Here is a 14107-nt window from a genome sequence, read left to right as displayed (position 1 = left end):
AACATTGATTTCCATTATGCTGTGCTATTGTTAAGTACCTTTTGGTGTGATACTGTAGTCTTTAAAAATCTGAAATCCCAATCATTTAAATAGGATATATATATTAAATCTATGCTAAAAGATAAATCTATTCAAAATTGGCAAGTCCAGAGTCACAGCAGACAAGCATTTTGTGATAATGTGTCATCATTCCTTTCCTATGATTTGTGTGATTGAGACAATAGGCTGGTCCATGTTTTCGCTACATGGGGTATTGTGCAGTTTTATCAGGACAAAAATGTTTGCAAAACGAATCTCCTCTCTCATGGAGCATTGTATGCTAATTAAAATATCTAAATGAAAAGAAATTCACTCATTTAGAAAGCATTCTGGAGTATCTATGTAATTCTCAAGAAACTACAAATGAGACATGGCATTTTTTAAGTTGAAGGAGCCAGAAAAAATACTTGGAGTTAACTTTTAACTATTGCCTTACTATTTTATCAAGTAATATAAAGTTAAGAAGAATTTTTCCATCAGCCAGAAAAATTTGCACAAAAAGTTTCTTGTATCCCAGCCATGACACCACTGACATGTTATTTTTTTTTTAATTTTTTTTTCAACGTTTATTTATTTTGGGACAGAGAGAGACAGAGCATGAACGGGGGAGGGGCAGAGAGAGAGGGAGACACAGAATCGGAAACAGGCTCCAGGCTCTGAGCCATCAGCCCATAGCCTGACACGGGGCTCGAACTCACGGACCGCGAGATCGTGACCTGGCTGAAGTCGGACGCTTAACCGACTGCGCCACCCAGGCGCCCCACTGACATGTTATTTTTAAGACTAATACTTAATATTATTAAGAACAATATTATTTAATTTTAATATTAATTTATTTTAATAATATAATGTTAAATAATATTTAATTTCAAGTTATTAATATTTCTTAGTTTTATTTTTCTTTTTGAGATATTTCAATAAATTTAAATGCAAACAACATACATTAGAATCACATTTCTACTATTTATAATTTTAAGAATTCAACTTTAGTTATGTTGCTAAATTTTATATTTGAATTGTGTTAAATTGTGTCAATTTTATTTTATAAGTTCTGAATTTTGCTTTTGCAAAAATAGATACTGAAATACCAGTATTGCCATTCTGTTCTAGTATTGCTTTCACTGGCAAAAAGGTTAAAAGGCTATTGTATTCATCCACTGATGATGGTGGGGTGAATGCAGATAGTGGTGATTGGGGAGAGAGAAAAGTAAAAAAACGAGACAGAATCAACAAGACTTGGCAGTTTGGGGAATATGGTATAAATGAAAGAAGAGGAAAAAAGATACCCTGTCTTCCTTTATGAGTTTTGAGTCCATGAATTTATGAACATTACATTCACATAGAGAGAAAACACAAGAGAAAGAAAGAAAGCTGCAAAGAGGAACAGAACAGGCAGGACAGCTAGAAAAATAGCATCACGTCAGAAAATGCTACAATTTCAGTGATTAAATGTTCAGGAAATCCATACCCCCTTCCCACCACCATCTCTGTCTTGTTTGGGGAAGCTTTATACGTACTAAATGCACTGTGATGGATGTGGCTTCTCTTCTGGGATAGCAGAGTCAAGTTGATGACATGTTAAAGACAGCAGACAATGAATGACAAACATCTGGAGGCTTAGCACAGGACTCCCTGAGTTCCATAACCCTGAGCTACTTTGAATCTGGTTAGAGCCGGTGTCCCTAGGTTTATTGCAAGTAAGTGAGGTTAAGCATAGTTTCTAACCTTACAGTTAGGAATGCAATGTATGTACGTGGAGGACTGGCATACTCTTGCATTTCTATGATGGAAATGTGAATGTATTTTCCCAGAAAGGTGATTCTCTGCAGTGATTATTTCCATAGTATTGTTAGAACATTCCTTTGAGTACTTCATAGGCTTAATAACCTATTAACATCTGGTCAAGGAGCCTTACTAGTTTTATTTGGAATTTGGCATACATACTAGACTTTAAAAAATCTAGTTAGACGATAATTAATGGCACAACTGATTGGAAACCACTTATACTTCACACAGTTTTGTTAAGATGGGTCAGTTCTAAGAGCATTGGTAGATCGTCAAGTTAAAGAGACTCTACTCAGAATTGTCTTTTCTCTTTTAGCTTGAGAGCACTTTAATTTTTGAGGCCCTTTTTTTCCGATCCTTTCCCCCTAATTGCTTCATCTTTAGAAACTCATGTTATACTTAATGTGAAAAGTCTAGTTTAGGTAGCTTTCTCCCATTCTATGTACCAGGTTTGAATATTCTAAGGTGAGGGCTTTAAGTATTAATCCTCTAATTGTTACAAAGGCTTGAAACATTAAGAAGCTTACTAAAGAGTTGAATTATGCTGTTAACTTTTTTTTCTGCGATTCGAGCTGAGTAGAACCATGAACAAGCCTTCATTTGTCACTGGTCAGCTGGCCGTCATCATCCTGAAGTGCCACTTAGATACCTTGGCACTGGCTTATTTTTCCCATGTGGAGGGCTCTTGGAATTTTGAAATGAAAATGGTTTCTGAAGTATGAGGACACCTTGAGGTGATGAGCAAGCAATGTAGGTCTTTTCTTTTGAATTTTATTTCAGAAATCTCTACCACAGGACCTCTTGGTATGGGAAGTACCACCACCAGTACCACCCTGCGGACCACAACTTGGAGCCCAGGCAGGAGTACTACCCCATCAGTGTCAGGAAGAAGAAACCGGAGTACCAGCACCCCATCTCCAGCTGTGGAGGTGCTTGACGACATTACCACACATCTGCCATCAGCAGCGTCCCAAATCCCAGCCCTGGAAGAGAGCTGTGAAGCCGTGGAAGCCCGAGAAATCATGTGGTTTAAGACCCGTCAAGGACAGATGGCAAAGCAGCCATGCCCTGCAGGAACTATAGGTAAGTGTGTCCTAGAGCCAAGCTAAAGAAAGGTATTCTGTTACTTTAGCTTGCTTTTCTCCCAATTGTTTCTTTAGTGTTTTTGTTTGTTTGTCACTACATATTTTTGTTAGTTCACTTGAATTCTGAACTCAGCTGAATGACTATTTCAAGCAGTGTATTTTCAGAGTTTGAAAATACATTCTGAAGAAGTCACTGGTGAGGATTTGGTGGGGATACACGTGAGGTCAGTATTTTTGCCCACGGGGGGAGGTCCCTGGGTGGAGTTGCAGTTAGGCTGTGCATGTCCTGGCTACTCCTGAAGGCCAGCCCTTCTGTGCAGCAGCCCGGAGCGAATCAATGGATTGGAAGGGAGTTAGTTCTCGTCCTTGGCACCGACCATCAACTGTTGATTGCAGAAAATGGGGTCAAGGACTTTTACATTAGAAGATGATCATTGAAACTACCTAAAATTTAACGGAAGAGGAAGTTTGACTCTCCTTTTCATAAGTCATCATAGCCATCCCTTAACAGTCAAGGGCTCTTCACATAGACAGGAGTCAGATTCCCACTACTCAATATCCACTAGAGAGAGCAAGCTTCATTGTTTCCTCTGAGAGACAGTTAAGAGCTAAATAGTTCTACTCTACTTCCCCCCCTTTTTTTTACTGTTGCAATTCATAACATCCCCCAATGGTAACCATATTATTATTTACAATCGTTAAGCCAGAAAATGCCTGGTTTTCTTATTGTCACATACATTGATCTTCATAAAGCTAATACTTGATACACTAAATAAAATGTGCCTTATTCCATAAAATATGTAAAGAAAGCAAATATACAATAGATGTCACTGTACTAACAATAGTGACTACGCCTTTGGGTGTTATTGATCTGGTTGCTTCAAACAGGTTTCTCTTAGAACTGTTCCAGTGGGGATATAGCATTCTGAATTCTGTAGTGTATGAAGTGGTAGAAAGACCAAAAAGAATATTGACTTTTACACAAGTGCACATTTAATTTTTTTTCAGCAAAGTGTTTAAAAATATTCTGAAATCTTTTTTCCCTTTAGGAAAGGGTGCAATTCAGTTGTGTTACTGAAATCAGTGTGATTCCAACAGTTTGAAACCTTGCCTCTTAGCACTGTCCCCTTCGTTCTGGGCCTCATTTCCTTCATTTCTAAAAGAGAAATAATAACAGCCCCCCCCCACCACCCCGTCAAATGTTTGTTGTGAAGGTTAGTGAAGTACTTTATTTGAAAACAGTTTGAAAGCACGACAGAAATATGTCACCATTGTTCTGTGAAAATTGGGAGAGAGATTTAAAGGGAGCCTTCTAGAGCCCTCCCAGGTGAATGTCCCTATGCTGAAATCTTATTTTTAACCTTTTCTTTGTCTCCTTTGCTGTTTAGACCCACACATGCTGTCACTTGAATTTTTGTGATGGTGTCCCCCAAACCTTCACATCTCCCCCTCAAATTCATCCTTTCTGCTGCTGCCACAGTTATCTTACTAAAACCTTAATCAGCTCATTTCTCTCCTCTGCTTAATGTTCATTGATTTTCCAGCACCCACAGGTGGCAGACCAGGCAGTTTATGATCTCACTATGCCTGCCTTTCCAAGCCCATTACATATAACTCTCGGGTACAGTAGACCTCAATTTAAAACATTTGAGGTTTCCCAAGGACAACATATCTTCTCTGCACCTGGAGTGCCCTTTCCTACCTTGTCTTCCTGAAAAACCTGCAAACTGATTCCTTTAAGACTCAACTGCTACCTTGCCTTGTGTGAAAACCCACACGATAAGCCCCATGGTGGCAGGCACCGCATCTATCTCACTTATGAAATTGTCCTCTGTAACTGGTGTAGTTGCCAGCAAGTGCTTTAAAAATATTGAACGTTTTTGTTTGGTTGGTTGCATTTCTCCAGTGTCCGTTGTCTGCCAGGCTCTGGATGTGGTGTTTCAATAAACATTAGCTTAGCTTAATGATCTCCATTTTGCCTGTGTTCATATTTAAACATAACATGGATATAAAGTCATTGTAAGAAACATGGTTTGAGTATTTAAAGCAGACCTTTTTCTCTCATTGTTCTAGGAGTGTCAACATATCTATGCCTGGCTCCTGATGGAATCTGGGATCCCCAAGGACCGGATCTTAGCAACTGTTCTTCTCCTTGGGTCAACCAAATAACACAAAAGGTAAATCACGTGACTGACAAGGAAGGTTTTCCCAAACTTAGATCCTCTGCTGTTGACTCTAGCTGGTGCAAACAAACTGGTTAAGATCTTTTTTTAATTAGTGTGGAAATATTCTTCCATTATATTTTTATTTAAGATTTAATGACACCCTTTGATATGTGATGAGCTAATCTAGAATTTTGTTGTTCTTAAAGGGCAAATCCATGAACTTCCTCTAAAGCAGGCAGTATTGCTTATGATAATTTTATTAATAATAAAATTTTTATGGTATTTTGAACTATAGGTATAAAAGTCCAAGAGGTATTATAAATCAAGCAAGCAAAACATCTAGCATACATGCATATGGATTTTCCTGTGAAAATAACAATTACCAAAAAAAGTCTACCTTTGGAATCTTAAGCTATTTGATAAATGTTCTGTAACCTAATCATTTATCAGTGTTAAAAGTATATGTACGTGTGACCAAATCTTGTAGACTCAAATTTTCAGGGCTTATTTGGTTGCAATATGTTGAACATTTTTATTATTAATGCACTGTGGGGCTTTGAATTGATTTCATTACAAACAGAGACCAGATGTGCATTTATGCCAAAAGGGCTATGGGATGAATCCTTATTATAGCAATTTGTGTGGATTTATGCACTCCTAAAATGAAGAGTCCTTCTATGGCACATTAGCCATGCTGAGGAATTTCTGAAAGAGATTTTTTTCCTGAGAAATATTACGAATGATGGCCTTTCTAAAAGCCTGTCTATGCCATTTGCCCTTTTCTCTATTTGTTTTTAACCAGGCTGATCCTCAGTAATATACTGAATAATAATCCATAAATATCTACCCAGTAGATTATTTAGCAGATGAGCCATAACTATCTATTTACCCTAAATCATGGAGAACAGTGGTTATATTGACTCTAGTTACCCTCTTACATATGCATCTCCACACTTGTTGCTATTCATAATGATGCTTCTCCAATTTCAGCACTGTTCCTGCCACAGTTTTTATGTCCTTTGATTTTATTACAGTGTAGCTCAGACCCCAGGGCAAATAACTCTTGCTGGATGTGATCAGATTAAGAGATCAGTAGCATATCTCCTTACATTAGCAACTTTTAAAAAATACTCCCTACATACTTAGCCCAGGGGTTGATATTAATTCAGTAATAATTCACCTAGAAAGCTGAGTGTTTTCATGATAATTCCTGAATATGGTTAGACTATTTCATTGCAGGAATTACTGGGTGACTTTAACTGATAATGATGCTTAATTCTTTTCTTTCCTCTGCAGACCTCCTAATCTTATGACAAAAGAGATAATTCTTTGCAAAGACCAGACAGCTGTTGCCCATTTGATTTATGGATGGGTGTTGTTTTTTTTTTTTAATATAACAAATATGTTCCATTATTCTGGAGCAATTCTGTTTAATCCTGTAGAGTCTGTAAAATTGTGTAAGATTATAATTATAGTAAGATTATAGAATTTAGGCAATGAGAATTTATAATAATACCTTCGCTGCAGTTTTCATAAGTTTATAAAATCTTCAAAAGTATAACAGGAGGCTTGGGAGTAGTCTGAATCAGATTATATAAGTATCCCAATGTCAGTGTTGGAGCTGGGGTTTTAGCTGGGTCTACTTTTATCAAGATATCACACATAGCCACAACACTGGTTAAACTAAACTGCACAGAATTCCTGCCTTTACATCACACTTACTTCCCGAGTCTCTCTTCACTTTTGTCCACCCTTTTACCTGGTGTGCCCCTCATACCTCCAAATATTTATGCTATCCGTTGAATATAAAGGGTAGTTGAACAGGTTTCTTTACCATAAAACTCCAACACTTTTAAATATTAACATTGTAAACCTCCAAGAGAGAATTTGTGTGCAGTGTTCACTGAGCGATTTGTCCGTATTATCTCCCTAACTCTCCAAAGCATCTTTCACAGAATTCATACTCTCATTTCCTCCCTCAGTACCTGAGTCCCAACAACAGATAGAACATTGGAAAAGGATTTGTTTCTAGCAGTATTGGGGGAGCAAAGGTGAACTGCGAGGGATTGAACAAGAACCCAGTGCTAGTAACAGAGGTGGAGCTATTCCCAACCCCAGGCCCACTGTTGCTGGATAAAAGGAGTGACAAAAAATTGGAAGCGGATGTCTTTGAGAAGAAAGATGGCCTACAGACAAGAGACTCAGCCTAGCCCCAGGCAACTTTTCAGAAGAAGACCAAAGGGAAATAAATACACTGACCTCACTCTCCCTCCTCCTTCCATTCCCTTGCCCACCGTCCCCATTGGACAAGCCCAGTGGAAGCCAGAGAAGAGGGGCACTCTGAATAACATCCTTCTGAGTTCACCCTCTAGGACAGAGAGCAAGATGGAGGAGGATGGAAAGCGGCCTTGACCCAGGAATTATATAGTTCTCAGTGTTGCATTTCCCTTCTCTTACCCCTCCTCCCTTTCCCATCCACCTCCTCTTCTCCCTTCTCCCTGCACTCCGCCTCTCCTCCCTTCTGCCTTTCCCATGCCCCATCCCCTGTCCTCTGCTCTGAACTTCCCCCTTTTTCTAGTGGATTTTTTTATGTCATGTTGAAAAATTAAAGTGAAAGAGTTATCTTTCATGATTCATTCCTTCTCTCTTCCCCCTTTTGTAGTCTTGTGAACTTCAAACTTTTAAAATAAAGGAACATTTTTGACCCCCAATGACAGCACAGATGAGAAAAGAAAGGAAGGAATAATTCAGTATAAACAGTGTATTCAATGTCCCCACTTCGTGAGCTCCTGAGTGAATGCATCGTAGCCTGTGAGGCACCTCCCTTATGACTGTACAGTGCTTCTCAGGGAATTCCTGAAGGCTTTCAAGGAAAGAACACTTCTGGATCACAGTCTCATCATCTATACCACAGGGAGGACTATTCTTTTCATTATCACTAACACTATCCACCCACTGTGTGTCCGGCACCCCTGTAGACAGCAAGTATACACAAGTAGATGCATCAGGATGCTTACTTTAGTTTGAAAATGCAAACTATATTTTCATGTCTGCTAAGAAATGAGTTATGCACACACACCTCTGCCCCCCCACCCTTGCAGTCAGGCCAGAAGGGAGAAAACAGGCAAATAATTTTGATGGCTTCTGATCCATGAATGAATTCAGGCCACTTCCATACTGGTGAAATTATAGATTAAATTTTGTGTGGTGATAAAGTGTAGCTTATATTTTATTAGTGAAAATGTAAGCCTTTGAAGTCAGAATTTCATGAAGAAATTTGTTACAAATGAGGAAGAATACGTTCATAATGATGAGGTTTAATAAAAGCATAATATGTACAGAAAGAGCAAGGCAAAAATTTGTGCACAACGTGGCCTTTACTCCAGCAGCAATAGAGAGGGAGGTGGGAGAGAGAGGGAGAGAGAAAAATTGGTAGGTAGGTGGATAGATAGATGAGTCAATGGTTAGATGGGTGGGCGGGTGGATGGATGGATGGATGGATGGATGGATAGAAGGAAAGGCAGGTTCAAAGATAAATAGATGAGTGGATAGAAAAATAGATTAGTCTTCAAATTAATTTTTTTTAATATTTTCAAGCTTTTCTTGACAGCAAGCAGATTGGTTCAGAGCTCGGCCTCTTCACACGTATGTAGCAAAATATCGTATTTTCTTGCCATAATGACTGCTTACTAAAATACAGTTTCTCACTTCAGCTTGATCTCTAGGTTAGACTCAGATTCTCCAAAAGGAGTTTATATTTTCTGTGTTGCCTACCTTTAAAGAGCTGATTGCACTTTACACTCCCTCCAGTCAATTTAAAATTCTTTGAAATTACAGTTTTGAATGGCTTTCATATTTCTTTGCATGTGAAGTGAGGTAAGCTTCCTCCTTCATTGCCTAGTTCAACTATTATATGGAAAAGAAATGACTGAATTGTCACTGGAAAATAGTCTTTCTGTTTCTAACAAACTGAAGTCTTGTCTTTTGTTTGTTCACAAGCTACTGACAGATTTTGAGATAAGTAGAGTTCTCCCTGCGTTTTCTAATGAAGGATGTGAATACCTAGAATTTTTGCTATTTAATTGTATAGATAAGCCAGTTGCCTGCCTTGGAAGAAAAAGTTGAATCCTGTCACCCAGATTTTAATTTCTCCATTCTTTTAATCTCCATAGAGATTCTGTAAATTGCTTCTTAATTTTATCAGAGATTGGTAGGGTTTCTAGGACTTCAGGCTTCTTTAACCTACTTTCAATTGTAAGATAGAAGCATTTAATTGTCTCTATACCTACTTGACTCTGATTTACAGCAAAATAGCGTAAGTAGATCTTTCAAAGAAATGATAGCTATATACTTAAACACTATGAGAAACTCCTTGATGAATTGGTTTGGCACCCGATTAATGTTTGATGTAATAAATCTCACAAAATGTCAAAGCTTATTTCAAAGAAAATTGTTTTTACATGTGTGAAAATTTGACATGTAAATAGTATCCATCTCTGTCATAATTATCCTCAACTAAAGCTGCAGGGTTTGCCTTCCCCTATTCAAGTCCTGAATATAATCCCACCATTTCAATACAGGTATTAATTTACTAATCCTCACAGAACTCGTAAGATTTCTCAGTGTATGTGCTTATTGCTGAGAAATAACTTCAGTAGAATTTAGTGAAAGAAATGTTAGAGACAGACATTTTCATTAGGTCTGTAAGCTAGGATATACAGAATAACATTATTTCAACCCTGCCTCTGTGTAGAAGCTTGAGGCAGATTCAAGATATGCATGTATTTGTTGTATAGAAATGAGATACTTGTGGTCCGTGACTGCTGGGGTGAGAGAAGTAAATAGGGCCATCAGGACAGGGGAGTAACCTCTGGCTGCCACTGGAAAGAATATGGTCAGTGAAAGCCTTATCTGGAAAGGCAACCTTTGAACTGAGCGGTGAATGTTGAGGTCATAATGGCTGTTGGAGAATCCAGTTAATGGCATTACCATGGAGTGCCTCTCTTCCCTTCTCCTCCCCTCAGAGAGTAGGCCTGTCAGTGTACTTATAAGTCTCTCCCAAATCAGGCCACTTTCCACTGTTCTCCACTGCTGCTACCCTAACCCACAACAGCTTCTGCTGCTGTAGCCTCTTAGCAAGTACCCTGTCATTCATTCATTCACTCCTGAACCCTCTAATCCATTCTCCTGCATTTGATTTCAAACACAACTCTGATTAGATCACTCCTGTTTAGAATTGTTAGTACCTTCCCTTGATCTTAGCATGATCCACAAAATCTTCATCATGACTTATGAAGGGGACAACTTAATCTGCCCCTTGCTCCCTTCTCTGGCCACCTAAATTCCAGTTATAGCACCCCTTGTGCAGTTCCCCTCCCTCCTGAAAGTGTCGTCTCTGCCTAGAGGCCCTCACCTATATCCTAACCCAATCCTTTCTTTTCCTCACACAAAACATTCTTCCATGTCACATGAAACATTCTTCCTTAGAAAAGCATTTCCTAAATTATTCCCTAACTTCATACAGTCGATTAAAAGGCCCTTAAACTTGGATTCTGTATTGCACTCCACAAAATTAAAATTAAACAATTTTCTAGCTAATTTATTAAGAGTTCTTTCCACTGCTAGTACGTAAGCTCCTTTTTATTGGGAACCATTTTATTTAGTATTGTAGCCTCAGACTTTAGCATAATGCCATTAGAAATTCAAATTTTAGTTAAAAAAGCAAATGAACATGTAGAGTGAATAACTGTTGAAATTATAGAGATATTCATCCTATTTTTAAAGCAAGATACAGTACATATTTACCTCATGGACAATACAATTTATACTGTGTAGGTATCAATATTGAGTTCTGAAGGTGGAAAACTGTGCTTTTCCTTTCTGTTGTACCTACAGTATCCTGTCTTCCCAAACCATGGTTGTTATAGTCGTTTACTTTGGTTGCCTTCCCACCCCATTTCCAGATGTTTTCTACCCCTCTACTAATATTCCCATAATACCTCATATACAATCCTGTTATTAAAATTGTCTCGTTGGGGCACCTGGGTGGCTCAGTCTGTTTAGCATCCAACTTCGGCTCAGGTCATGTTCTCACGGTTTGTGGATTTGAGCCCTGCATTGGGCTCTGTGCTGACAGCTCAGAGCCTGGAGCCTGCTTCGGATTCTGTGTCTCCCTATTTCTCTCTGCCCCTCCCTTGCTCGTGCTCTCTCTCTCTCACAAATAAATAAATAAACATAAGAAATAAAATAAAATTGCATCATTGCATTAATGTTATTTACTTGTATGCCTCTAACCCCAGATGCCTCTCAAACTTTGTTCAACACAGACCATTTAAGTAAATCAAAAGACTCTAGAGGTCCATCTGCCCTAATCATTCTCATAGAAAAACTAATACATGTCAATAAAGAAATAGAAGAAAACAATATAACAACCAACAAAGGTACAGGACAATTGGACAAGGGTGCTTGAGTGGCTCAGTGTCCGACTCTCAGTTTCTGCCCAGGTCATAGTCTCAATTTTGTGACTTCAAGCCCCGCACTGGGCTCTGTGCTGACAGTGCAGAGCCTGCTTGGGATTCTCTCTCTCTTCCTCTCTCTCTGTCCGTCCCCCATTCACACTCTCTCTCTCTCTCTCTCTCTCTCTCTCTCTCTCTCTCTCTCTCTCTCAAAATAAATTTTAAAAAAAATTTAAAAAGAACAACTGTACAACAGTGATTAACAAAGTAAAACCATAGAATTCTACAAATATATTCATTATTAGAGGAATAGCATAGATAGAAACTACAACAAATGCCAGCCCACTCTGTATCATGTGTTGATTAAAAGAACATCCTCTTGGAAAATTATGGGAATTCCAACCACTGGATGTTCATATGCACACTAAGAGTTTTTCAAAGTTACCAAGCACTTGTATCATGTGCACCATTCAATAAGTCTGAATGGAATACTGAATTTGAAATCTTTGCGAATACCTAGCTTCTCACTGATTTAAATTAACGAATACTAAATTTTGTAAATCACCTATTGATTATTAGATTACCAGTAAACAGCTTTACATTGTATATAAAATTAAAATGTATGAATTACAACCACATTTATTTCACTCTGAGACCACTTGAAAATACTTTCATGACAGTCAGTGGGCCATGAATGCTACTTTGATCCACATTGAATTTGTTATGTACTTATCCTTGAACCCTGTAATATGCTCCATTTGGTTACAGGTATCTAGCTATGTAGGTCTTGACCATATTTTACAAATTTATTAAAGTTAGTGCGGGTGTTTACAATTGTAAGGATTTCTAAAAAACACTGGTTATATATAATAACTACTTTAACCATTCTTCTTGTAAAATTTAAACATTACAGAAAAAGCTTTTTCCTTTGATTCCCATCTTTCAGACTTCGTGCTTAAATATATGTAAAATAAACACATAAAAATGTCATGTTTTATGTATTGTATTTCTTCTTCATAGATAGCATGTTTATATACTACTTACATTTTGTATTTTTATTTCAAGTAGCATGCTAATAGATATTAGCGTAAATAAATACTTCTTTATACTTGCATTTATTTTAACTCAACATTGCATGTTGAAATTTGATGTTAATGATATTGATCTCCTTTATACTTTTAAACCATTGTACAATATTCCATGATATTTATATACATGAGCAGTTTTCTGCAGGTCATAATCCATTTTGTTTTGTATTTTAAACAAGCTAGTATAAACATCTTTGAATATTTCTCTTTTACATCTGTGGGATTATTTGTTATGGTTGATAGTGATAAGAGAAATCCCTCAGTTATATAGTCTTTGCATTACAAAATTTAATGGACATTGGTAATTAATTCTACATGGGGCCTATACAAATATATATGCCCAGGAGCTGTTTCTGAGGATGAGAGACATTTCCACAAATCCTTCCCAACATTGTGTTACTATACTTGCTTCGTTTTCAATTTGGATCTTTAAATATACTTGAGGATATGATTATTAATGATATAGATGTTCCGATAACCCTAACTTATTTATTTGTTTCTTAATAGTCAATCCTGCTACAAATATTTATTGAGCATCCCTGAGGAGATAGTGTTAACTTACATGACTAAGAGTCTTAGTCTTGCTCCTTATAGCCTGAATACCTGCTAGAAGATGACCTTACAGAAAGGACTTTTCTCTGTGTGACCCTAAGTTTTATATAGGACTGTGCTAAAAAAAAAAGTTTCTGGGGCGCCTGGGTGGCTCCATCGGTTGGGCGACCGACTTTGGCTCAGGTCATGACCTCGCAGTTTGTGAGTTCTAGCCCCGGGTCGGGCTCTGTGCTGACAGCTGGGAGCCTGGAGCCTGCTTCGGATTCTGTGTCCCTCTCTCTCTCTGCCTCTCCCCCACTCATGCTCTGTGTCTCTCTGCTTCTCAATAATAAATAAACGTAAAAAAAAATTTATAAAAAAAAAAGTTTCCTAAACATGACACTATTGTATATTTAACTTGTAATACTGTAAGATATCCCTATCTTCTTATTACCCAAAGCTATCAAATTTGTTCATGTGAACATGGGTTATTGGTGTCTGTCTTTTTAAATAACATCTTTGGGGTATTGACAGTTTGATATATCTTTATAGAATATAGTTGAAAAATAAGCATGTAGCTTCAGAAAAGGAAGATGCTAGGAACAGCAGTAATTTGCTACCTAGTGCAGTGGGAACAAAATCTCATATTTAGTTAAGAAGAAAATGAAGACCCTTTGAAAAACAGGGATTGTATTTGGGACAAATTTTTAGAGTTTAGCATCAGTCCGTATACATTGTGTATTAAGTGCTAAATTAGGCACAATGGAAACTTTGTGCTTGTCTCTTAGAACTTAGACTATGGTTGGGGATTCACAACTGCATCATCACAACTCATCAGCATCCAATTTAGAAACTCACAGAGAAAATCATAGGGCAAACCTTAGATGTGACCACTCAAATGGATAATTAGGGTGAGAACAATTTTTAGAAGACTCCTCAAAGGGGACTTTCCTAAAGAT

The 14107-nt window shown here is 37.7% G+C and overlaps 1 protein-coding gene across 23 annotated transcripts in view; it reads left to right on the top strand.

The window, feature by feature from the left end:
- ADGRL3 (adhesion G protein-coupled receptor L3) overlaps positions 1-14107 on the top strand; it is an 827855-nt gene that overhangs the window by 663928 nt on the left and 149820 nt on the right. For 15 of the 23 annotated variants that reach the window (XM_043572597.1, XM_043572586.1, XM_043572588.1 and 12 more), the window contains 2 exons: positions 2605-2907; positions 4983-5086. In XM_043572597.1, the coding sequence (XP_043428532.1) occupies positions 2605-2907; positions 4983-5086 (407 nt within the window). The remainder of the gene's footprint in view (positions 1-2604; positions 2908-4982; positions 5087-14107) is intronic. The other 8 variants (XM_043572585.1, XM_043572595.1, XM_043572589.1 and 5 more) reach the window with 1 other exon arrangement.

Source organism: Prionailurus bengalensis, chromosome B1, assembly GCF_016509475.1.
Source record: "Prionailurus bengalensis isolate Pbe53 chromosome B1, Fcat_Pben_1.1_paternal_pri, whole genome shotgun sequence".
In the NCBI taxonomy this organism is placed as follows: domain Eukaryota; kingdom Metazoa; phylum Chordata; class Mammalia; order Carnivora; family Felidae; genus Prionailurus; species Prionailurus bengalensis.
Note: the sequence above shows the minus strand (reverse complement) of the source record. Positions and strands in the feature narration are given on the sequence as shown.